Source organism: Aedes albopictus, chromosome 1 (assembly GCF_035046485.1).
Source record: "Aedes albopictus strain Foshan chromosome 1, AalbF5, whole genome shotgun sequence".
NCBI lineage: Eukaryota > Metazoa > Arthropoda > Insecta > Diptera > Culicidae > Aedes > Aedes albopictus.
Genome location: NC_085136.1, coordinates 195602802 through 195627294, shown reverse-complemented (window position 1 = coordinate 195627294; position 24493 = coordinate 195602802). Strand labels below are relative to the sequence as shown.

Genomic DNA, 24493 nt, shown 5'->3' with positions numbered 1-24493 from the left:
TAGAAAATGCTTCACATTTAGTGTATGTCATCGTGTTGCAAGTTACACCGCTGTTGCAAGTAACCCCGTTTGACGTACTAAATTTGTTATTAATTTTTAGTTATTACCCTTTAGATTTGATAACTCCCTGAGAACTGCGTATGATATCAAGTCGTAAAATGTAGATAACAAAATGAGATATCAATTTGTTATATGAGAACTCATTCTGATTTCAATTAGATATTACAGTACATTATTTTGTTATCATTTTTGTTATGTTAACACTTAAGTCATACAAAATGAAAACTCACTTTGTTATCAAAATTCGTGATATCTAAATAACTCAATTTGTTTTCAATTAGTTCTTATTCCCTGCTCGGGAATGTATTAAGTATAGGAAAAACCTGTATGAATTCCCAATTTTGGCGTGACGTCCTTAATGGATGCTCCCTCAGTGAGTTTCTCAATATATTTTCTGTATGTACCTACCTAAGCCAAAACAAATCTCATTTTCTAATTTATCGCAGAGAATTAGCCAAAATCATAAAACTCTTTGGATTTGTTGAAGAATTTTCTGGTTGACTAAAATTTTACTTTAAATGTTATATTTTTTCTCAGTAGATTGTTCTCCTGTCCCTCTCAGAAGGCTAACTCCTAAAATAAAACAGTATTAAAATATGTTCCAAGTTTTTTCCTGCTTAGAAATTCTTGAGGTATTTCCGGAGAACTCGCAAATAATGAAATTCTTGGAAAAATCCTGAAATTCACCTGAAGGGATTCCTAGACGAATCGCTAGAATGTATTCAAAATGAAATTTCTGGAGGTATTTGAGAAGGAATTCCTAGGGGAACTCCTGGTGCATTTTCTTATGGAAATTCCCGGAGAAATCCTGGGAAAATTCCAAAAAGTTTTCCTTGGGTGAATTCCTAAACGATTCTCTGGAAAAATATCTGAAAGCGATTCAAGCATGTAAGATTGTAAGTACTTATTTGTATAAAGTAAGTCACAGTGACTTTTGCGCAAACAAAACCTGCGCGCTGCCGTGACACTTCTGTAACATGCGTGTTGCTTGGAAGAATCCCTGAAAGATTTATTATAGGAATTCCTGATACAATCCCTGAAGGAACTGCTTAAGAGATTCCTGGAAAATTTTTAGGCAACTTCTTGGAGAAATTTCTGAAAGAATCTTTGCAAAAAAAAACTCGAAAGAAGGTCCCTGGTGGAATATTACGTAACGCAAAATTTCACTTTTTAAGACCGAATTCCTGGAGGAATGTTTGAAGGAATTCCTGATTGAATTTCTAGAGGAATGCTCGGAAAAATGAATTAAATGCTTTGACTGTTTTCCTACTCTCCGCATCGACCGATGTGGCGCCAGCTTCTATGCGCGAAAAATCGCTAAAAGTAAATCGCAAAAATATTGTATGACGAATAGCATCTAAAGGCGTATTTCTCGAAGTGGAACACAATATTCAAAAAAATATTTGGTAACGGTTGTGCACAATGATGACCGGTCTGGTTCCTGCCAAATATTTTTTCGGTAAAAGCTATTTATTTTGAGAAATTTGAGTTTAGATGGTTTTTGCCATACAAAATAAAATTATTTTACTCCTGCTGACCAACATTGAACGCACTCCCTGCGGGTTATCCATTCCTAGAGGAGCTCCTGGAAGAATTCTAGGAAAAATCCCAAGGCGAATCTTTAGAAAAATCCCTGGAGGAATACATAGATAAATTCCTGGAGGAATCCCTGGAACACATTCCAAATTCCTGGAAGAATGAGGATTTCTGGAGAAACACCTAGAAGAATTGCTGAAGGAATTCCTGGAAGAATTCCAGAATCAAGTTCTGGACGGATTCCTGGAGGAAATCCTGAAGAAATACCTGGGTTAATTCCGCCAGGAATTCTTGGAGGAATTCCTGAAGTCCCTGCGCGCTACAATAATGGGCTGTAACTTTGGTTCTTGTGCTCCAATCTTTATTAAATTTGAAGTGTGTATTGCCTAGCTAGTATACTTTCAGATTATGCAACAAAAAAGTTTGAGTTTTTTTATTCCCAAAAGGTATGTAGGGGTAGGCGGGGCAATATGGACACCCGGGGCAGAATGGACACTCTCAATATTTTGAAATATGCGAACTTTTTTGAACTTTTAATGAATGGAGAATATAGTCCATTTGTCTAAAACGTAGTTTCAGGAAAGAAACATTCGAAATTAGAATTATACTTGATTTTAAACGACAAAGTTGCGTCCTCCGTTTTTTGTGCATGGAAATTATAATTTTCACACCATCTAAAATAAGATTTATAGTGATTAATTTATTGCAGGTCAATTAAAACCTGATATTTCTAGAACACATGCAAGTAGTTTTGCTGTATCTACATGCTTAACATGTTTATATTTTCTTCTTTATTATATCAAAAATCAAGTTTGGAAATATCTTCTGCTGCCGGGGCAAAATGGACACTTATCTTTTTGAACGAAGGGGCAAGGGAAAAATATAACCTAAATCACAAACCAACCAAATTCTTCGATTTCAGTATATTTTCGGTTAAATGTTCACTATAGTAGACATAGCGTGAAATCAATTGGTCAAAAAAACGACAACAGTAGAAAATAGTTGTTCTAGGCACAGCTGTGCATGCCGACAAAAATAAAGCCTTCTCCAAAACAGCCTGAATTTAAATAAACTGAACAAAAATAAACTACCTCGGCGTATTATTCATCCATATTAGTTGTTTTGTAATGATATAACTTTATATGTAGGTGTTAATAATGTACGAAATTCGTAAAAGTCTCATGGTGTCCATATTGCTCCATGGGGGTGTCCATTCTGCCCCGTATCCTTGACGACGGTCATGAAAAATTAAAATTTTCCGAAAATTTTTTTAAAGTGGATAAGTCATGTTTTTTCGTTCACACTCGTACCCTTTAAAGACTTAAAAAAAACTAAACTTTTTTGACATCTTGCCAGGTAAAGTTGGCATAAACCTTAGGGTGTTCCGCCTCCCCCTTCTTTCAGATTATGCAAAAAAAGTTGTTTTTTTATCCCCGCAAGGTACCTATGCAACCCTCAAAGGGGGCATCCATTTAGTACGTCACGCTAAAAATGGGAATTTTAAACCCCCTTCCCCCCTTCGTACGGGTTTTTGATATATTTAATACATTGCTTGTCACACTTTTCAAAACCCCCCTCCCCCCTCTAAGCGTGACGTACTTTATGGATGCCCCCTAATTTGACATGTTTCCTGAAAACAGTTGCAATTTATTTTTCAGTCTTTGACATACTTCTTCTTCTTTATAGCTCGACGTCCCTGTAGTGTCCACTTAATGGTTGTGGATATAAAAGTCCCCACTTGGGATTTGGCCTGCATCGCTTCAACTTAGTGTTCTTTGACCACTTCTACGGTTATTAATTGAAGGGCTTTCTTTGCCTGCCATTGCATGAATTTGTATATTGTGAAGCAAGTACAATGATACACTATGCCCAGCCCAGGAAGTCGAGAAAATTGTCCCGACCGGAACGGGAATCGAACTCGCCGTCTCCGGATTAGCGACCCATAGTCTTAACCACTAGGCTAACTGGAGACCCTATCTCTGACATACCTACATAAAATTTTTCATTCCTTTTTTGTGAATTGTATTGAGATCAAAAGCAGTGTTGAGATTATAGTAAATTTTGAGCAATTCCACTGTTGATTCGAAAATAATGCAATGCACTCAAATGTCAAAAGGTAGGGAAGTTTGGGTCCGCACGGAATTAGGACACCTTACGATATTCTGTAAAATTGTGTTAATTCTGTAAAATGTGTTTTTTTCGTTCCTGAGTAATGACCACTTTTGTGGAAATTGTCCAGATGTTGGTTGATATTCGATCGTCTTGATTATTGCGCAAACGTCGGCTAGTTTATACAATCAAATATCAGGCTTGATATGCAAATCATGTGAGGTGAGACGATTCGAAGGAAGTGAAGTGACGCAAGTCGACTCGCTCCCATTTGATCTGTATTAGGTGTCTCATGTCACGTGAGACTATTCGTCTCATCTCACAAAACTCGCAGAATAAGCCTGAAAGAGTGGTAGTTGCGTTAATAAAGTTTTTTTTTTCTAGTAGGTATATTTTCGGCTATGAAAAAAAAGGTTTAATGTATGCTGCGAAATAGTTCTATTAGTTGCTAATAGATAGTTGCTAGTTTGATAGTTAGTAACGTACACATTTCTCATTTAATTATTTGAGTAAATCGAGTTCGAGTTACATTTGAGTTCATCGTTTCATCACGTTTCACACGCTTCACAGACAGATCTGTAGATTCATCAAGAACTTTTCAGACACAAAAATGTAGGTATAGATACGATGAAATATTTGAAGCATATCTTTTTAAAGAACTTCATCACGATATATCAGCTTCTTAGGTAGTTGCACCTTAAACATTTCACTTATTAAGGGATCCTTTTGGATGAGTACTCGTTGCAATATTTCATGCGTCGTTAGGGGCTTTCCGTACAGTAAAAGTTGCCTTCGGTCGTTTTTTCCAAAACTTTGCGACTTCACAGAGAGTCCTTGCGCTATGCTGAAATTAAGAACAAAAAAAGATCAGAGAATATTTTATTTGGATTTTTTTCAAAATGTTATGATCATCCTTGTTAAACGTTACGTTTGTTTTAGCGTCCAGTCTACAGGTAGCATTACTGTACCACGGTCCTTCGATTTTTACTTTGATTTTCTTATACTACAAGTCTTATCCTTTTGACGTTGTTTGTTACGTCCTATACGAGAAAACTGAGCTTAAGAAAGCCATAAGTTTGTCTTATAAAATTTCGGCATAAGAAAAAGTTGTGATTTTCATAAGAAATATTTATGAAATCATTTTATAAAAACATCTTATGAAATGTTTTTGCGCAGTACAAAAAAAAAGTCGCAACCTGGTATTGATCGATGCTTCGGAAGTAGGGGTGGTTGTAGCCCAATAAATAGTTTGGCTTTTCACGTTTGCTTTGGATGGTCATAACAGTATGAATGCAGTGTACAGTCTTACCTATGTAATTGAGCTCGTTCTTCCTTTGAGAATTGAGCACTGAAGACCAAGTCATATTCAACTCCGTTACGACTAAACTCTTCAATCAGCCTGCGGTAGTGTTCCAAATCAAAGTTTCTTTGTCGTTCAACAAATTGCTTAGCATGGTCCTGGAGAAACCCATAGAATCCTTTCCCGACGGCAAGTGGCTCAACAATGCCATCTTCCCTGGGACCAAGCGCTCCGCCTGTCCAGCCGCATCTTTTAAGCATCCGAAAGCCCATGTTGTCCTCACTGATCTGATAGGCTTTATATTCATTCACTTTTGGTGCTTGAGGGTTTATTTTCGCAATTAGCTGTGGTTTCTTTTTTCGCTAAAATATAATGTTATTATTAGCTACACAAGAAAAAAAACGAAAAAAAAAACACGATGCGTACGGTAATTCTATAACACCACATGTTCATGTTATGCATGAAATCACGTTTTGCAATAACTTCGGCCCGCCTTTGTCCCACAGCTTCCGATTCGATTAACGTGAATTCTCCCACTACAATTTTGGTTTTGAACGTGCCCGGTTTGGTGTCGACGGGAGCGGTTACAAACTCAAGTTTACCGCACTGCAGTTGGTTGAATGCCTCGCATGTTCGTCTAAAGTTTTTATTGACCAGAACGATGTTCGTGCGGAGATCGTCCAGAGTTTGGACAGGAATTATAGGCTTGAAACTTGAAGGTAGCTCGACATAATTTGAAACAGTTTCCGACAGTTCAGAATCATCTTCGTCGCTTTGTTCTGGAAGGAGCGACCTACCAATATAGAAAAAACACAATAGAAATAAAGTTGCAACATTTTCAATGGATAGGTAGGATTGTAAATATGAATCTTGTGATATCGACCATCGGATGAATTTAAAACTATTAAAAGATGATGTTATTAGAACAAGACTATGAGCGAATTACGCTGAACTTATACTCTGGCCAACGCGGTGCTCATGCAGACTGACATCTCCAGCAGTGTTCCAATTTTATTTCTTTATTTATTACACCGTCTTCGATAATCAAACCATGGTATGCATACAGACTGTACTTAATCGAATGTATTTTAAAAACTAAACTACTTGACTGATTCGGTTTTTGAAAACAGCTTTTTTGATGTTGAAATCGTACACGTTCGAAACATTATTAAATGCTCGAATGCAATAATCAAATGGGTTGTTGTAGAAGTAGTTTGAGCGATGCTACGGAACAGATAGTAAGCTGGAAACCGCAAACCTCGGAGAGGAACGTTGAACGATATCTGCTGCAGGAGCTGAGGGCAGTCGATTTGTTCCTTGAATGACGTCGAAGATGAACAAGCGCTGAAGCATACTACGTCTAGTAGACAGTGGTTCTAGGGCCTATTAGTTTACACCGTTCAGAATAAGCGGGAAGATTGATTGGGTCGTTCGAGGGCAGCCGCCTAAATGCAAATCGCACAATCTTTTTTTTTCTTGTTCACGCTCGATCGAAAGTATGTGCGTTGTATAGTAGGGATCTAAATATTAGCAGCGTACTTCAGGATACTACGCACCACAGAGCAGTAGAGCGACTTCAGGGCGAATATATCAGTAAACCCTCGTAAAAAGTCCAATCCATTCGCAATACATCGCATTGTAGATACCATACAGGAGAAAATATGAAAACAATATAACGTATGGATATGCACCATAAGATGTACTGTAAATGAACATTTCACAATGTAATGTACAGGTTAAGTATCGTAACAATACAAACATTACTTTTTTTCTCGAATCTGAAACGCAAACCATACATTTTATTGTTTTGATACTGTTTGAATTTTTTATACAATGAGCCTCTGCACGAATCTGGCATACTGCTTGTAGTGTCTTCGGACGAATCAAAGTCAACCACGTCGCTTGGTGTGTAACAATCAACTGAACTCTTTATTCCTCTTTCTCTCTACATATCCCCAAGTACATAAACGTCTGACTACCCTCTGTATTCGAGCACGCTATTGTTACGCTTGAGCGTCACATCTACTCTACATCTCCCCCCTTTCTGGATAGTCTGTAACTGTCCCCAATCTATATTCACTCAAGTATTGCGGTTGCTTGCTTTCACGGCGAGGTCTTCCCGTCGACGTCACACCTGCTGACGAATCTGGCAATTCTGCTGAAGTTGAAGTTTCTGGATGTAGCTTCGGGATGTGTTCAAGGGTTTCTGAACCTGTCGGGTTGTCCCTTGATCCAACTTCCATTCGTTTCAATTGCGAGACGTTTCGATGGAACGTTCTTCCGGTTTCGTTAGAATGTAGTGTAACGTCCGCTCCCTTGCGTTGCAATACGATTAACTCTTCCGGACTGAAGTTAGTTGCGAGTTTGTTGTCTTTCGTTATTCTCTTCGCCAATACTACGTCCCCCTCTTTGAGCGCGTTCGGTTTCGCTCGTCGTCGTATATCCGCGTATTCCGCTTCCTTTTCCTTTTTTTCGCGGTCCCGATCTTGGACGTCCTCAACTAACTTCAAACCCGTGAGTGGAACTGCCGGTAATTTGTCACGCAAAACTCTTCCAAACATCAGTAAGGATGGTGCAACTCCAGTTGTTGAGTGGGGTGTAGAATTATACATAAGAATGTACATTCTTAGATCCCATTTCCAATCGGCTCCTGCTGTCTCCTGGCTTATCTGTAACCGTTTCTTTAGAGCACGATTGGCTCTCTCTACTTCCCCGTTCGCTTGCGGCCAATAGGGTGTTGTCTTCCGTAGTTCAATTCCATATTCTTTGCAAAACTCCTGCAGTACATCACTCGTAAACTGTGGACCGTTGTCCGATTTGATGGACTCTGGTATGCCATAACGACAGAAGCATTCATGCAGTGCCTGTACCGTTAGTTTCGCTGTTATTTCCTTCATGATGGCAACCTCTACAAATCGACTGAAGTAGTCCACCATAACCAGCAGGTTGTGGCCTGAAGGAAGCGGCCCCATAAAATCTATCGCAATGTGCACCCATGGCTTGTCCGGCATCTTCGTTCGCACTAGTGGTTCTGGAGGTCCTGCTGATGATACAAGTAGGCATTCCTTACAGCGTTTCACCAGTTGTTCTACTTCCGAATCCATTCCTGGCCACCACACCTTCTGCCGTAACCGTCGCTTCATAACTACACTGAAGTTTTTTTTTACGACGGTAATGGTCCCGCGTAAAAAAAAACCGCGTAAAAAAAAACCGCGTTATTTCAAGACCCGTCGTAAAAAAAAACCGCGTTATTTCAAGACCCGTCGTAAAAAAAAACCGCGTTATTTCAAAAAACGTCGTAAAAAAAGTCCAAAAAAATCAAGTCACGTTAGATGTGGTGCTGACTATTTTACGCGTGTTTTTGAAAAAACGCGGATTTTTTTTACGACGGTTTTTGAAATAACGCGGTTTTTTTTTACGACGGGTCTTGAAATAACGCGGTTTTTTTTTAGGACGGACCGCGTAAAAAAAACCGCGTAAAAAAAAACCGCGTAAAAAAAAACCGCGTAAAAAAAAACTTCAGTGTACTATACCGGGATGGCCTTCATGGCCAAGCTCCAAAACACGTTGGCGTAACGATTTTGGAATGACGATCCGATCACCTCGCAGCAATACTCCTGCTGACTGGTATAACTCTGCAGCATACGGCTTGAACTCCTTGGAAAAATCCGCCCAATTACCGTTATTCAGCGTTTCAATCACCTCCTTGATTTGTTCATCTTTTTGCGATTCTGAGACGATCTCCTCTGGAGCCACTGCTATTGGAGCTGGCGATTTTATGATCAACTGAATATATTGTTCTCCTTCGTCATCAAAGCTTTTGGGTTCCGACGGTGAAAGTCTCGATAGAGCATCCGCTAGGTTAGTAATTCCAGGTTCGTAAACCACCTCGTAATCGAAAGACTGTAGCCGAAGTACCCAACGCTCTATCCGTGCACAGGGCTTAGAACGACGACTGAACAAAAATTGCAAGGGTTTGCAGTCTGTCACCAGTTTAAACTTGGTTCCAACTAGGTAGAGACGAAAATGTTCTACGCCCCAAACTAGACCAAGAGCTTCCCGTTCGGTCTGGAAGTATTTTCGTTCCAATTCGGATAGAGACTTGCTCGCATATGCAATAATTCTCCTTTCTCCTTTTGCATCTTCTTGAAGCAAGACCGCTCCAAGTCCGGATGGACTAGCATCAGTGACAAGTATACTGAGATCCTGAGGATCGAAAAACCCAAGATTATTGATGTCGGAAACCGCTGCTTTGATCTCATCGAACGCTGCCTGTTCCTTCGCTGACCAAACAAACTTATTTCCAGTCCGCAATAAAGCTCGGAGTGGATCGGTTCTGGTGGCCAGATGTGGTATAAATCGACCAACATAGGTCACCAAACCCAAAAAACTTCTCAACTCTCCTACATTCTCAGGCTCTCGAAACTTAGTTATTGATGTAACTCGACTGTCCGTTGGTTTGATGCCTTCCGGGGTTAATCGATGACCAAGAAACTCCAGGCTGTCCACATTGAATGAACACTTTTCCTTGTTCAGTAAGACCCCGTATTCTTCGAAACGAGCAAGCAACGCCTTAAGCCTTTGGTCATGCTCGTGTGGTGTTCTACCGAAAACCATCGCGTCGTCCAAATAAACAATGACTCCTTCCAGACCAGCCACAATCGTGTCCATGACTTTCTGGAAGATCTCAGGCGCACAACTAATACCGAACATTAGGCGTTTATATCTGGATAATGAATACAAAATAATAAAGAAACCAGAAGCATTTATTTCAACATTCGTAATATAAATCAAGCAAACTAAAAAAGATCAACAACTGTACCTAAACAAGCCGTACTTCGTTATAAACGTAGTGATCACCCGCGAATCTTCCGACAATTCTAGCTGATGATAAGCGTCCTTAACATCAACCTTTGAAAATTTCACCGCTCCATTCACCCTTCCGAGCAGTTCTTCGATCAGCGGGAACGGATGATGTTCTCGAAGCACACCCCGATTCGCTTGCCGCATGTCCACACAGAGCCTGACATCTCCCGACTCCTTCAGAATGGGAACCAGTGGTGACACCCACACTGATGGGCCTTCTACTTTCTCAATTATGTCCTTTTCCAAAAGATACTGCAGCTTCTCAAAAATCCGTTCTTCCAAGGGAATTGGCGCTCGGCGATACGCCTGCTGCACTGGTTGAACCTTCCTGTTGATCGGGATCTCAACTAGAACTCCTTTTATTTTTGGGAATGCGTCTTTGGCCGTTCCAACTGATCCGATATCAAATCCGACTCTTAGCACTTTCAGCTCCTTTGCTGTGCTGTCTCCCAGCAAACAGTGCTGTCCGTGTTCGACGATGTAGAATTTAGCATCCGTCTTAATCGAACCCGCTTGGACTTCGGCCGTGAACATACCCACAATTTCCATCGGTTCCTTCGTAGCGTACGCAAGCAAATTCTTGTCCGGTTTCACCCAATATTCTTTAATCTTCATTCCTGTCTTCCGAACTCGTTCCCATGTAGCTTTGTCGATAAGATTCGCAGCCGCCCCGGAATCTATGATCATGGGGATTTTCACACCACCCACCATGAATTCGAACAAGTTATTCCCCATAGCGAAAAAGATGTTCCCTTCCTTCGGTTCTTCCTCCTCTGCAACCAATCGGATTCGTTTTGGTTTCTCCATTGTCATATCCGGCTGGTTGATGCGCTTCAAGCACCGATTCATAAAATGTCCCAGCTGCCCGCACTTCAGACATTTGGCACCTTTTGCCCGACAAGTAGAATCTCCCTTCAGATGACCTCTATATCCGCAAGCAAAGCATTTTCGGTCCGTTGAGTTGAACGATTTTGCTGCCGGGACCCAACTGTGAGGATTTCTATCACGTTGGATTCCAGTGGTGTTCCATCTGGATGCCGGTCCCTTTTTGAACACTGGATTCACCCCAAAATGATTGCCTCCTCCGCTTGACGGCTTCGCATCATTGCGATCCAGATGCTTCATCTGTTCCTGCACATCCGCCAATGTAGTCCCAAGTGTTATGATGTCTTCTAGTCTCAAATCTTTGGCCAAAATATTGCGCCGTAGCTCTGTTGATCTACATCCCTCCACAATCTGTTCAATAATCCTTTCCTCAACCTCTCTGGCATCGTACTTGTCGAATTCACAACGCTTAGCCTGAATACGTAAGCGAAGAACAAAATCAGCAAACCTCTCTTCCGACTTTTGCAGTATTTGCCTGAACAGATGCCTCTCATAATTTTTCCTGCGCATCGGCTCAAAGTGTTCGTCCAACTTCTGGATTGCCACGTCATAATACGGAGGATCGATCAAGACTTGCGGGATTTCATCGACTCCTGGCAAGTGGTCAAAAATTTCCTGTATCTCGGGCCCTGCCAGATGCAAAAGCATCGATCGCTTTTCCCACTGAGAAGATAACCCAGTTGCATCGAAATAACGCTCAAGCTCTCTTTTCCATTTCTGCCACTCGGTTGGCAATTGCGACCGATCAGCCCCCATTTCGAACGGTTTGATCCTCCGGAACGAATCCATTCTAAAAGTCGAGAATAAAATAGCCTGGTTTATACTCCCACATTTTTTTTTGTTTCTGTTTTGCTGAGTTCATACCTGGAATCGTGCAAATAATATTGTGCCCCTAAATATTTCTTATCTTATTAAGGTAAAATCTCAATTTGAATAATTTGGTATATATATTTGTTTCAATTTATTTACATTTCCCGTATCGTTTCCAAAAACCAACTAGAACTTTCTGCGCATGTTATTCCCCAACAATCTGGCATCCCTGAACTTTCAGTTCATTCGACTACTTTCCGCATCTTTTTTTCCGATTGTACATGTATTCATTGCATAATCCGATTAGAACAAAGTTGTTTTCGTCACGCACACAGTTGCAATCAATGTTCCTAACCATCGTGTCACTTACTTCCCTCCCACGTCGCACACAGTTGCGAAATTCATTACCAATCTTTACTCTATATACACCGTCGCTGCTGTATCCGCACCCAGTTGCGATTTTCTTGTTCTTATGTAATCATGCGCTTGGCACACAGTTGCCTTCCCTCTTGCCTGCGATCCCAATTAAAACAGACATTTACCGCGTGGCACCCAGTTGCCAAACCCCTCGCACACAGTTGCGAACTCCATATAATGATATATGTATTATGTTGCTGAAGCTGACCACCAAGCGGCAGTCTATTTCGCACACAGTTGCGTTCCCGACTTTTGCCTACTAAGTTTGTGGCACTATGTTGCCTCTCTCATTCGCACCCAGTTGCGTAGCGGTCCGCTCTCCCCATACTTTAATCATAATATTCCAATTGACTTACCTGTCACCAACACACCGTTGTTTTATTCTACCATATACACGTGGTGAGCAGCTATGGCCACGGTCATCTACACAAATTCCATCATGTATGTGGCACCGGTTTCCCCATTTACTTTTTTTCTTTTTTTTTCAAATCCACACGCTATTTAGAGAGACACTCAAAGCATATTTGCACTTTTTATTCCATTTCCCTGGTATCATGATTTTTCTCCCACTTTTCCAATTATCTTCATCATGCACTGATCAGGATTCGCAACTTGAAATATTCTCTATATTTTTCGACCCCACATTTTCCGTTTCTATTTGCACTTCGACTCCAGATATGAAACCAGCACTCATCCCCGCCATTTTGTTTAGCCCAAAGAAATCACGACCTGTGCCCTTTTTCACTCTGTTATTCTCAACAGATTCGGAGCATATTTTTATTTCATCCAAATGGACTCACCTTCCACACTTATTAAAACGACCGATAAAAATAATTTGTAGCACTTCACAACCCGTCGAACTAGCCGAGTAATTTTAATCCTCTCGCCAGAAACTGTAGTGTCTTCGGACGAATCAAAGTCAACCACGTCGCTTGGTGTGTAACAATCAACTGAACTCTTTATTCCTCTTTCTCTCTACATATCCCCAAGTACATAAACGTCTGACTACCCTCTGTATTCGAGCACGCTATTGTTACGCTTGAGCGTCACATCTACTCTACACTGCTCACTCCCACAGAAAATTTGAAAACAGTTCGCACAGTAAAAGTCAAATGTGACTTTTACTGTGCGCGGTGTTTTCATATTTTCTGTGGGAGTGAGCAGAACAGGGCAAATTCATACAGAGGCTCATAGAAGGTATTGTCGCGCTTATCTTTTATTAGAGTCCTGCGGCGGTCGTACGCTCGCAAGGCATACCGCTGCATGACAGTCGCAAGGCAAAACAAAAGAAAAAGTGTTCCCGCCAAAAACAAAAGCACGTGGGTTTCGCGAAGTGACAGATGTTTTTGAATGTATTTGTGACGAACGGCAAGAGTAGCTCAGTGGAATGAGTGTTTTTGCTGTCAAACCCCATATAGTGGAATTATATACTTTTAAATCTGGTGACGCTGTTATGATTAGTGACTGTCGCGCTGATATCAGAAGCCAGAGGCAGATAATCGCCATATTCTGATTTTTCTTGAGAGGCATAACTGTTATGTCCGTAAAAATACGAGGCAATTAGATAACAAACATAACTTTATTAATTCTTTTACGAGGCAATACAAAATATGGAAAAAATGTGCTTTCTCTACTCGTACACTTCTGACAGTTCTCGGCTCGCGGTGGTGATACCCGAGCAGAAAGCATTTCTGTAGCGAGCGTCACTGATGCGTAACCATCCGCTACAGCATCTCCCCCTTTAAGACATCACGTAGTGCTCGTATCTCGGCGGAAGCCGAACTGCTCGTCCCCGCGACGTATAGGTGGTCGTTGGTGTTGGTATACGAGACCTCGATCCCGCCGTGGTAACTGATGGTTGAGCCTCGGGTTGAGCTGCACATGGAGCACCCTGATGTCGCAGCTGAACGTTGGAACGTTGCAGTGGAGTGGCCTGTGCCATACCTGGTACAGCCAATTCATCTGGAACATGAACGATGCCGAACTCTCCTAGTAATATGTCCAGTGGAAGTTCCTCGATGCTCGATGAGGTTCTGTCAGCTGTTTCTGCCACATGCCTTGCACGTAGCTGATCAACATGAGACCGGATCAATCCAGCACGTCGGCCGTCCAGCCAAACGTTGTAATCTACTGCTCCAAGCCGTTCGATTATCTTGCCAGGTTCCCAGGTCCAGTCGTTTCCCTTGTATACTTTAGCGTAAACCAAGTCACCATGAGCAAACTTACGTTTTTGAGCGATTTTATCTGTTTTCTCGGTTACCAACAGCTTTTCTGGTCGCAGAAGATCAAGCGTTGTCCGCATTTGCCGACCAAACATCAACTCACTGGGCGATTTGTGATCGGTTGTTCGACTCGGTGTGCATCGGTAAGTAGCTAGAAAAACTTGAAGACTTTCCTGTAGAGGCTCTCCCTTGTTTATTTTCTTCATCGCACGCTTCATGGTATCGACAAATCGCTCTGCCTGCCCGTTTGACTGCGGGTGGTACGGTGCAGTGCGGATATGGGTTATACCGTTCGTCTTGCAGAATAACTCGAACTCACCTGATGCAAACTGCGGCCCGTTGTCTGACACAATAGTACCAGGTAATCCGAACCGAGCGAATGTCGTCTGAAGGAAATCTATTGTCGCTTTGCTAGTGGTAACTTTTGTAGGAAAGATCTCCGGCCATTTCGAAAACGCATCGATGATCAGCAGGAAATACAGCCCATCGATCGGACCGGCATAGTCCACATGTATACGTTGCCACGGTCCAGCAGGTTTTGGCCAAGCCTCTGGTGGCGCGTGGGGTGGAGACTTGGAAACCACTGCACACTCCTTACACTGCTTCACGTAATCTTCGATTTGCTGATCAATCCCGGGCCAATACACTACACTGCGAGCAAGGCATTTCATCCGCACCATTCCAGGATGACCATGGTGTAAACGTTTAAGCAGTTGCTTCCGGTGAATCTCAGGAATAACGACGCGTTCTCCAAAAAGAATACAGCCTTGTACGGTGGTCAAACTGTCCTTCCGGTTGTAGAACGCTGTCAACTCCGGGTTGATTTGGTACGAAGCTTTGGTTGGCCACGAAGAGTGCAGGAACTGTACAACTTGCTTGAGTGTTTCATCTCGATCCGTAGCTGCAGCAATCTTCTTCGCGGTGATTGGGATTGAATCAACAGCTTCCTCCAAAACCGCCGAAACATCTTCCTCGTGCCGAACTGATGCAATCACATAATCTTCTTCCGGTTTCACTGTACAGTCGATGAGCCTTGAGAGCACGTCAACGTATCCAAACTTCGTCGTGTTGATATATTCAATGTGGAAGTCATAACAAAGCAAGGTCAACGCCCACCGCTGCAACCTGTTCGATGTGTGGGCCGGAATTCCTTTATGTGACCCAAAAATCCGAAGAAGCGGTTGGTGGTCGGTCTCCAGCACAAACGGTCGTCCCAGTATCATACGGTGAAACTTTGTGACGGCGTATACCAGAGCAAGGGCTTCCTTGTCGATCTGACTGTAGCCTTGTTCAGTTGGCGTCAAGGTTCGGGAAGCATACTGCACTGCTTTCTCGGCGCCCCCGGGAAACCGATGCCTGATGCACGCTCCGATGCCTGTATTCGATGCATCTGCCGCGACCACAATTGGCATTGACGGGTTGTAGTGCGTCAACATCAAATCCGATTGTAGAAGTTCCTTGAACCGCGTGAACGAACTTTGGCACTCCTTGGACCACATCCATTTGGCGTCTTTCTGGAGCAGTTGATCCAAGGGCCTACGCAACTGATGCATTTCGTTGATGAACTTTGCGTAGTAATTCACTGCGCCCAAAAATGAACGCAGTTCCGTGACATTCCGTGGTGGAGGCATCTTGACGATCGCGGACACTTTCTCCGGGTCTGTCCGGATACCGTTTTGGTCCACGATATGTCCGATGTACTTAACTTCGGTCATGTAGATGCGGCATTTATCCAACTTGAGCCGGAATCCGTACTCCTGAATCCGCTGGAGGATGAGATCCAGGTTCCGGTCGTGCTCTTCTGGTGTCTTTCCGTGCACTAGCACATCGTCGAGGAATGATTCAACTCCTTCCAAATCGCCAATCATGCTATCGATGACTTTCTGAAAGGCACCCGGGGCGGATTTTACTCCAGGAGGTAGCCGTTTGCATTTGAAAAGCCCTTTGTGTGTCGTTATCGTTAACAGCGTTTGTGACTCATCCTCTACCTCCATTTGCAAATAAGCATCAGACAGATCCAGAATACTAAAGTATTTACTGCCAGCTAGCTTTGCGAATATCTCGTCCGGAGTGGGCAACGGATACTTGTTAGGTTCCAACACTGCGTTCAAGCCGGTGGAGTAATCCGCGCATATTCGGACTACAGGGTCACCATCAGCATCCTTTTGCGCTTTACGAACGGCCACTATGGGTGCCGCCCATTCAGAAAAGTCCACTGGTTCGATCACTCCTAGGTCCTCTAGTCTTCGAAGCTCCTTTTCCACCAGCCGCTGCGAATGATAAGGGACCGGTCGCTTCGGTTTGAATACCGGTTTGGCCCCCGGCAGGAGAAAAAGCTTGACTTTAACCTTCGAACACAGTCCAAGTCCGTCGCGGAATACCTCGGGATACTTTGCTTTCAGAGCTTCGTTATTCGCCTCTCGATCTTCTGCTGCTGTGAGCTGCTTACAGTAGGAATTGATCGGCATGTCGTACAAGCCGAAAGCATCCATCAGATCGCTGCCAAGAACGTTGAAACCTTGCACCGACGTCACGTAACAAACCGATTGCTTCGTGATTCCTCTGAACGTAACCTGACATGGAAACTCGGCTGATAAAGGTAGCGGCTTGCCCGATGCTGTGGCCACCTTCAGGTTCGTTGGCTGCACTTTGGGGTCGTTCAACGATGGTAGTGAATCCTCCGATATGATTGTGTAGTCGGATCCACAATCGAGCTGCAGTTCGATGAGCTTGTTGTTGATAAAAACCTCCACGTACTTCCTACGATTGGCAAAACCAGCCTCGTTGATTGCATAAATGCCCTTCGACTTTCCGCTTCCGTTGCACTGTTCCTTCTTCTGCTTCTTTTTCTTCTTCCTGCCTTCCGTATTCGATTGCTTCGGATCGCTGCCTGCTTCATCCGGTTTTCTCGAAAAACATCCGCAATAACCTTCTTTATGGCCCACTTTTCCGCAGCTTCGACAGGTGTGATTTGTGTACGAACAATCTGCAACGAAGTGCATTTGTCCGCACTGCCAGCACGGACGTCGTGGAGCTTTCGAGGGTACTGGAGTTTTCTCGGAGAACTTCCTTCCAGCATCACCGGATTCGCGTCGGTGCACCGCGTGACTGAGCGGCTTCGGACATTCGATTACAGCAGTGTCGTGTTTCAAATTGTCCAGATGCTGGCACTCCAGAAGCAGCTTCTTCAACGTCATCGGATCTGCCGCAGAATCAGTTTCCATCTTGGCCAATAATCTCGTACGGATATCCTTTTGCTTCTCCGACCGTAGACCAGCAACAAAAATCAAACATTTAAACTGATCCGGAGTGATCGTGTTGACGTTGAATTCCTCACAAGCTTTGTTGACGAAACTTGCGTAGGTAACAAAGTCCTCCGTATCGCGTTTGCACGTTTGCAGGCACTGGAACCGTCGGAAGAAAACGGATGTTTGATGACCGAACATTTCCTTGAGTGTGTCCACCGTCTCCGCAAACGGAATATCTCGTGGGTTCCTCGGCAAAACGTAATTCACGTAACGATCGTGGTCTACAGAACTCAGCTTCTGCAACAGGAGTCGTACTTTGTCTGGATCCTCTAGGTTCGCTCCGCCTTTAGTGAACACCTCTTCGTGTCGGGCATACCACTTGTCGAAGACAACACCGTGCTGAGGATCGTAGGCAAATTCCGTCAGGGTTTTGGAAAGTGTTTCCATCAGGAACTCGCCGTCTCGCGGCCGCACAAGCTGCTCGAGGAGTGCTTTTTGGGCTTGTTGTTGTGCTTCCAACAAGTGTGCCATTTGTGCGAACACCGCTGCCAAATCGCCGGCTGCTGTGGCAGCGCCAGCTCCTGCCGGACCGCCCGTTGCCATTTCGCGAAAAACTCTTATTCCGACGACCGAAAACGACGCGAACTACTTCGACCGAAAAATACTCGTCGCCAATTATGTTATGTCCGTAAAAATACGAGGCAATTAGATAACAAACATAACTTTATTAATTCTTTTACGAGGCAATACAAAATATGGAAAAAATGTGCTTTCTCTACTCGTACACTTCTGACAGTTCTCGGCTCGCGGTGGTGATACCCGAGCAGAAAGCATTTCTGTAGCGAGCGTCACTGATGCGTAACCATCCGCTACAGCAATAACCATACAATAACAATATTATGAATTCTTAGCAATAGAATGTATTGTAGTATTATCGCCAATGAAGTATTATTGTAATTGTATTGGAATTTAGATCCAGGAAGTCTGAGGCGTGACGACGAATGAACCCAAGAACCGAGAAAGCTTTGGCAGTAGCTATCCCCACATGTTCGTTAAACATGAGCTTGGTGAGCTTTATTGTTATCCCTCGAGTGATCGCGCTGTTGTTTCACACAACACGTTGAAAAATCCACGCATTTGGGTACTCGACATAAGCGTGGTACTGACAGTAGTAGTCACCCACGCGACTAAAGAAAAGTTATAGCAGTTACAAATTCCTCTTGTTATCGATGCTCTGCTAAAAATGGTCCACATGCAGGTCTAGATGCATTTGCCCATACGCTGCTGGAGATGGTCTGTATTAAATTTAATAACACAAATGCAGTCACACGTTCCTCGACCCTTGTCGCCACTGTTATATCATTCAAATGAAGAATAATGAAGATGTTAACAAGTCCAAGGCTTGTGTAGTCTGCGCCGTATGGTTCAATGATAACCGGTATTTACACCAACGAAAATTTATTCAGAAGACGTTAGGTAGCAGTCACAATTTTGCTGAACATTTCGACATTCTATCTCGTTAAATGAAGAAGTTATTAAATAATTTCAATATTTGATAATTGTTTGTTTATTTACCATAACACATAAAGAATACACTTGTATACAAAAGTTTAAGCCATTTTGATATAGTAGAAATATAGTTGTTTCATTATTCGAAACGGTTCTCTGCGCCATTTTGCGCCGAAAGCAGTTAGACGAGTTCGAAGTTACTCTATAAATATCAGTAAATTGTAAATAACTTTGTAATTTTAAAAGCTAGCGTTTTTGTATTTTTACATTCCAAACAACTTTGTAGAAGACGCAAAAAATCTAAAAAATCCCGTTAAAAAGTTATGATGAAATATATGATTTCTAGGGGTCATGCATATACAACGCAATATATCTTGTAAAGTATGCCCTAATAGAAAAATATGATACAACGTGCTTAACAACCCTTTCGGGCTATCATTTTGATCATTCAGTGAATGATACAATCATTCACTCTATCAGCAGTGTATCATACATTTTTATTAGGGTGAGATTCAGCCTTATGGCTGTTGTGGCTTAGTACCACGTTCTGAAGTCCATTAACTGGCAAATTACCTTCGAGGTATTTAGAGAGAGTGAGTGCTAGCATAAGAGAAGGGATGTATTTAAGATAGGCGAAATACAAGGCAGAAATGTTTTATCTGTGGACTGAACCACTCGTGTTTTATTACGCCATACCGATTACTCGTTGGTTATTACAATAGCGTCTTTGACAAAGTTGTTAAAAATTGCATTTTGCACAACTTTGCCGAAGACATCAAACGTATACCTGCTTCGAAAAAATATTTTTTTCATCTCACTTATAGGTGGATTGATCATTCAACTCTTTATGTCAAAAGAAGCGCCTTGTCTAATGTCGAAACTTCTCCGAAGAAACTATATCGCAAAAATCATCGATTGAAACGTTATTAAAAAAGCGCAACAAATCGGCAAAATAAAACACTGTGCGCTGTGTTTCGTGAACCGCTCAGTAGGTGGCGATAGTGAGCAAACGTCAAACAGAAGCAAAAATGATTCGAGCGCCATCAGCGAGCGATTAGTGCACTAGGTATAGAACATTCAAACCAACCGTTAAAATGTGAAACAATGAGAGCTGAGTAGAATTAGACGTCTGTCTGTATGTGGCGATATGTTCGAGGTATTACGTATGTTTGTCTGTGACCCTATCGTTTCAACAAACCAAAAAGCTTAAACACTTTATGTCAGGATTCATCAAAAGTTTGGAGAAATTTTCATTTGTTTTAGTTTGTAGGTACACGTCCGATAAAAAATGAGGATCACTTGTTTTTGAAGTCCCTAAACCCAAAAAAGAAACCACTGGTGGAAAGGTGGAGTGCTAACCTAAAATAGCACCCGAAAAGGAGCGGTACAATAGGGATAGCGAGAGCACTCCCGTTGCGATGCTCTAAAGGAGTTAAGTTAGAACGTTATGGAAATATGGACTATCTAGTACCTGACCTGAACCGTAATGGCATTCCACGCCTGAATTATATGCTTGTATCCTTATTGTTGAGAACCACTGGATTGTCTCTCATGCTTTCGCCTTTCTGCGTGCTCGCCGATAGCATTTCGTGATGCTTTCGGTCGATGCACAATCGCAGATGTTAGATTTAGAAGAATTGTAACCGCCGTGTTGTACGAACGTCTCGTTTTTGTAATGTAGTCTTTTATGTAAATAAAGTTATGTTTTAATGCGTTATTCGCTACGCCTGGGAGTTTAAATAGACTGTTATGTCTCCCGGCCACCCCGAACTCCAGGACGTAACAGTGGCGACGAGAAATCCGTGCGTGCAGTGAGGACCCGCGACACGTTAAGTTTTCCGCGGAGGAGAAGATGGGCGACGGCCAGACAATGGACATCGGGCGGAGTGAACAAGCACAGCGCCAGCATTCGGATTCAATGGCTGGACAGGATCTGCACCAGCGTCAGGTGGATCAGTGGCAACACTCGCCGGTTCTGAGGTCAGTATACCAGAACCAAAATGCTCTATTTACATCAGTGCCCGTGGAAATCCGTCCTCAGCAACAGCACCAGTACATCAATCAACCCTCGCATCAAACCCCAGCTGGAGTCAATGAATGCCCCATTGACTCGCTACCATATGATGGGCAGTCAGCGGTACAAGCACCACCGCCGCCATCATCGTCAGGCCGGTTTCGACTCGATCGAGAGCAGTACCTCGATGAGCAATTTCGGCAGATGCGAGTAGCCAGCGAGAAATACTTTGATAGTATGAATCGGCTGCTGGAGCTCCAATATCAAGCATATGTGGAGCGGATGAAAACAATCAACCAGCAGACGCAGTTGATGTTTTCTCTATGTTGGGCTGCTCGAGTACCACAGCCAACATACGAGTCTTCCCCGGCCAGCACACAACAAGAGGGAACACAACACAAGGCTTCGTATCCAAATGATGTCGACACTACGGCGGCGGTAATAAATGAAAAGCAAACGCGGCAGCCACGAGTGGATCAGCTGATTGTTCCAGTGTCGACGCTTCATTGTGAGGAGCAACAGCAGCAGAAGCAAGAAATAAAAAATTATATTGCCATACCTGCACAACCCGATGGCAGTAGTGAAGTTTTCGAACACGCTCAGCAGAACAAGTGTGCATCAGAGGTGTTCAAGTCGTGCAATGTCGGATCATTTCGGGAAGCAGAAATTGTATCCGATAAGCACCCACCGATCAGCGTTAAATCGGATCCAATGTTCGTGCAGTACTTTGTAGATCGACACGGGCATCGATTGGATTTGGCACGTGGACGTGCCTCAGTGTTCAGCGACGTTTTCGAGTGGATGATACACAATGTTGGAATCTGGATCAAGCTCCGGTCTTCCGTAGGATCAGTGTCTGTCAACCTGATCACCGGCAACGCTTCCATCACTGTTCACCATCATCGCTCTTCCTGCGCCAGAAGACCGCTGCAATGGTTTATCGCCAAACCAATTAGAGGGGGAGATGTTGAGAACCACTGGATTGTCTCTCATGCTCTCGCCTTTCTGCGTGCTCGCCGATAGCATTTCGTGATGCTTTCGGTCGATGCACAATCGCAGATGTTAGATTTAGAAGAATTGTAACCGCCGTGTTGTACAAACGTCTCGTTTTTGTAATGTAGTCTGTTATGTCTCCCGGCCACCCCGAACTCCAGGACGTAACACTTATTTACAAAGCATATCAGCATTCGCGATCAAAAATGTATTCTGTTGGTTCGATATTGCATTTATTACAACAATAAATTAGATTAATAAAAAAACAGTCTAAGGTGCGCAAAATATGGGACCTTCACGCGGTAGGTTGAAGTGCAATCACTACACCATAGTGAATATAAAGGAGAATTCGTTTTGCTCTATCTCAAGAAAATAAAATGAAAATATAGTACAAATTGCATTGATTCAATTGGTGCCATACACTTTGTACATCTCACAAATCACAAGAAAATGCTGTTTCCACTCACATGTATTCAGTCAAATCACAACCGAATACATGTGAATTTGCATGAAAACACAATGTTAGAGTGTGTCAATAAATGCAATGCAAGCTCACTCGTTCTTGGTGGTTTTTCGTGGCGGCCTCACTTCATACATTTCACAAAATACGGGATCCTTCTCGACCAAGATTCGCTCCAGCAGCTCGTGGGGCGGAAGTTTCCGACCGAGTAGAACAAACTGCCGTGTTCCATCGTTATCATTACCGTAGCTGCGTGTTTTCAATTGCAAATTTTGCGCCATACTGGAAATAAAGAAATACGTTAAAACACACTAGAGTAATGATTTCACATGGAATTACTTGTGGAACAATGCACGTTCTTCCTTGGTGAATTCGCTGCTGAAAACTAGATCGTATTCCAGGTCGCTGTTTTTGAAATTGCGCATCATTTGTCGATAGAAATTAATATCGATTCCGTAGGTCTCGTTGCGGGTGTTGATTTTCCCCTTCTTGTTAGCCTCTTCGCCCTGTTTCTTCTCCGCCGGTCCACTGCCTAATCCTTGCCGACCGATTTTGATCTGACAATTGATGGGATCAACGATTCCCTGATTTGTCGATCCCAGGGAACCACCAGTCCAGCCCAATTTTTGGAGCAATTTGAATCCGAGGTTACTTTCACCGATTTTCTTCTCTTGAAAGTCTTCTACAACCTTTCGACCTCGATGATCAACGGCTCCTTCGACCTGCTTCCGCTCAACATTAGTGTTGGTCAGCTCGGTAGGTCGCTTTTTACGCTGTAATAAAAAAAAAAACATGTTATGCACTTCAGAATCATAGTTTTAATTGTAAGTAACTTATTTCAGCATCATAATGATCTACATTTTTGCACACTATGTTAGTATACTGCGTAGAATGTAGATAGTAGTGCATTTGCTTGCAAAGTAAACTTACCATAATCGTGTAGCAGTAATTCGCCATGACTCCGAGAAAGACAACTTTGACTGCTTTCCGAGCCGCCTTCTCACCCCCATCGACTGCCGTTTCCACCACCGTGAACTGTCCGACCTTAACTGCTCCAACGGTTTTTCCTTCGGCGTTTTTCGAATATACAATTGACATTTTCTCCTTTCCCATACGATCGAATTCAAGTTGTGTTTGCTCGTAGTCGTTGTTCATTAGCACAACATTGTTGTAAATATCCTCCATGCTCCGGATGGAATAAAAGGGTTTGAACTTTTTATCCACTACCAGATTGCGCTGTTGTGGTACTTGGTCGCCAGGGCCTTTTCTTTGCACTTTGGAAGCTGCGGCATCCGACGCCGAAACGAATGTTCGCTGAAGTTTGTTCTTCCGTGAGTTTCGATACTCGTCAGCGATCCCTTCGGACAGTTCCTTGATTCGTTCCATGGTTTCGAGTGGGTATCGGCAGTGCAGCAGCTCAACATTGACGAATACCTGCGCCAGACAGACAAGTTCATCCTCCGGGATCCAATTCTGATGCAGCTCCATGAAGCGGCGGCGAAGCTCCCAGTGCTCTTCCGGCTCGTAATGGGACCGATATGAGAGGACATCCCAGTCGGTGTTGGCTACCTGTTTGACCTGGTCTGTTGCCACAACTTTAACCACTTTGGCATCTTGCTGGTAAACGGCTGCCTGTGCCTTTCTCTTAGGCATTTTAAAATAAATAGAATGATGCGCCGCAATACACCTGTTTAGCAGATTTGCATCAACTTTCAATGCAAAAAATGTATTAATTTCGAATGAACTAAACAACTCCGAACACGGACGCCAAACGCGCGTGCAAAAGATGAGAAAAACGAGAAAAACATTGTTTTGACAGTTCGTGAGTGGCTCAGTGAGAGCCGATGAGTTCCACACGCAGAATAAAAGTTGCACAAAATCAAGCAAATCAAGCACACAATCAAAATTCGACATAGGCCTTTCCAGGTGACAGATCCATGTGATGCCACTGTTTACAACTGCCGAACAAAGGCGCAAACGCTGAATTGTCAGTTTCCATAGGAGAACTGTCAAAGACCCCCAAAATCAGCTGATTTTAGACGTCAAATGAAAAGGCCCATTACA

General features: G+C 43.0%; 1 protein-coding gene across 1 annotated transcript; it reads right to left on the bottom strand.

Moving 5' to 3' along the window:
• Positions 1 to 4321: 4321 nt before the first annotated feature.
• LOC109423234 (uncharacterized) lies at positions 4322 to 24240 on the bottom strand. Its single transcript, XM_019698176.3, has 6 exons — positions 23360 to 24240; positions 22769 to 23202; positions 22526 to 22711; positions 5432 to 5798; positions 5015 to 5367; positions 4322 to 4549 (listed from the first exon to the last, which is right to left on the bottom strand). The coding sequence occupies exons 1-6, from the start codon at positions 24080 to 24082 to the stop codon at positions 4357 to 4359; spliced, it is 2256 nt and encodes a 751-aa protein (XP_019553721.3). The 5' UTR covers positions 24083 to 24240; the 3' UTR covers positions 4322 to 4356.
• Positions 24241 to 24493: the final 253 nt, after the last annotated feature.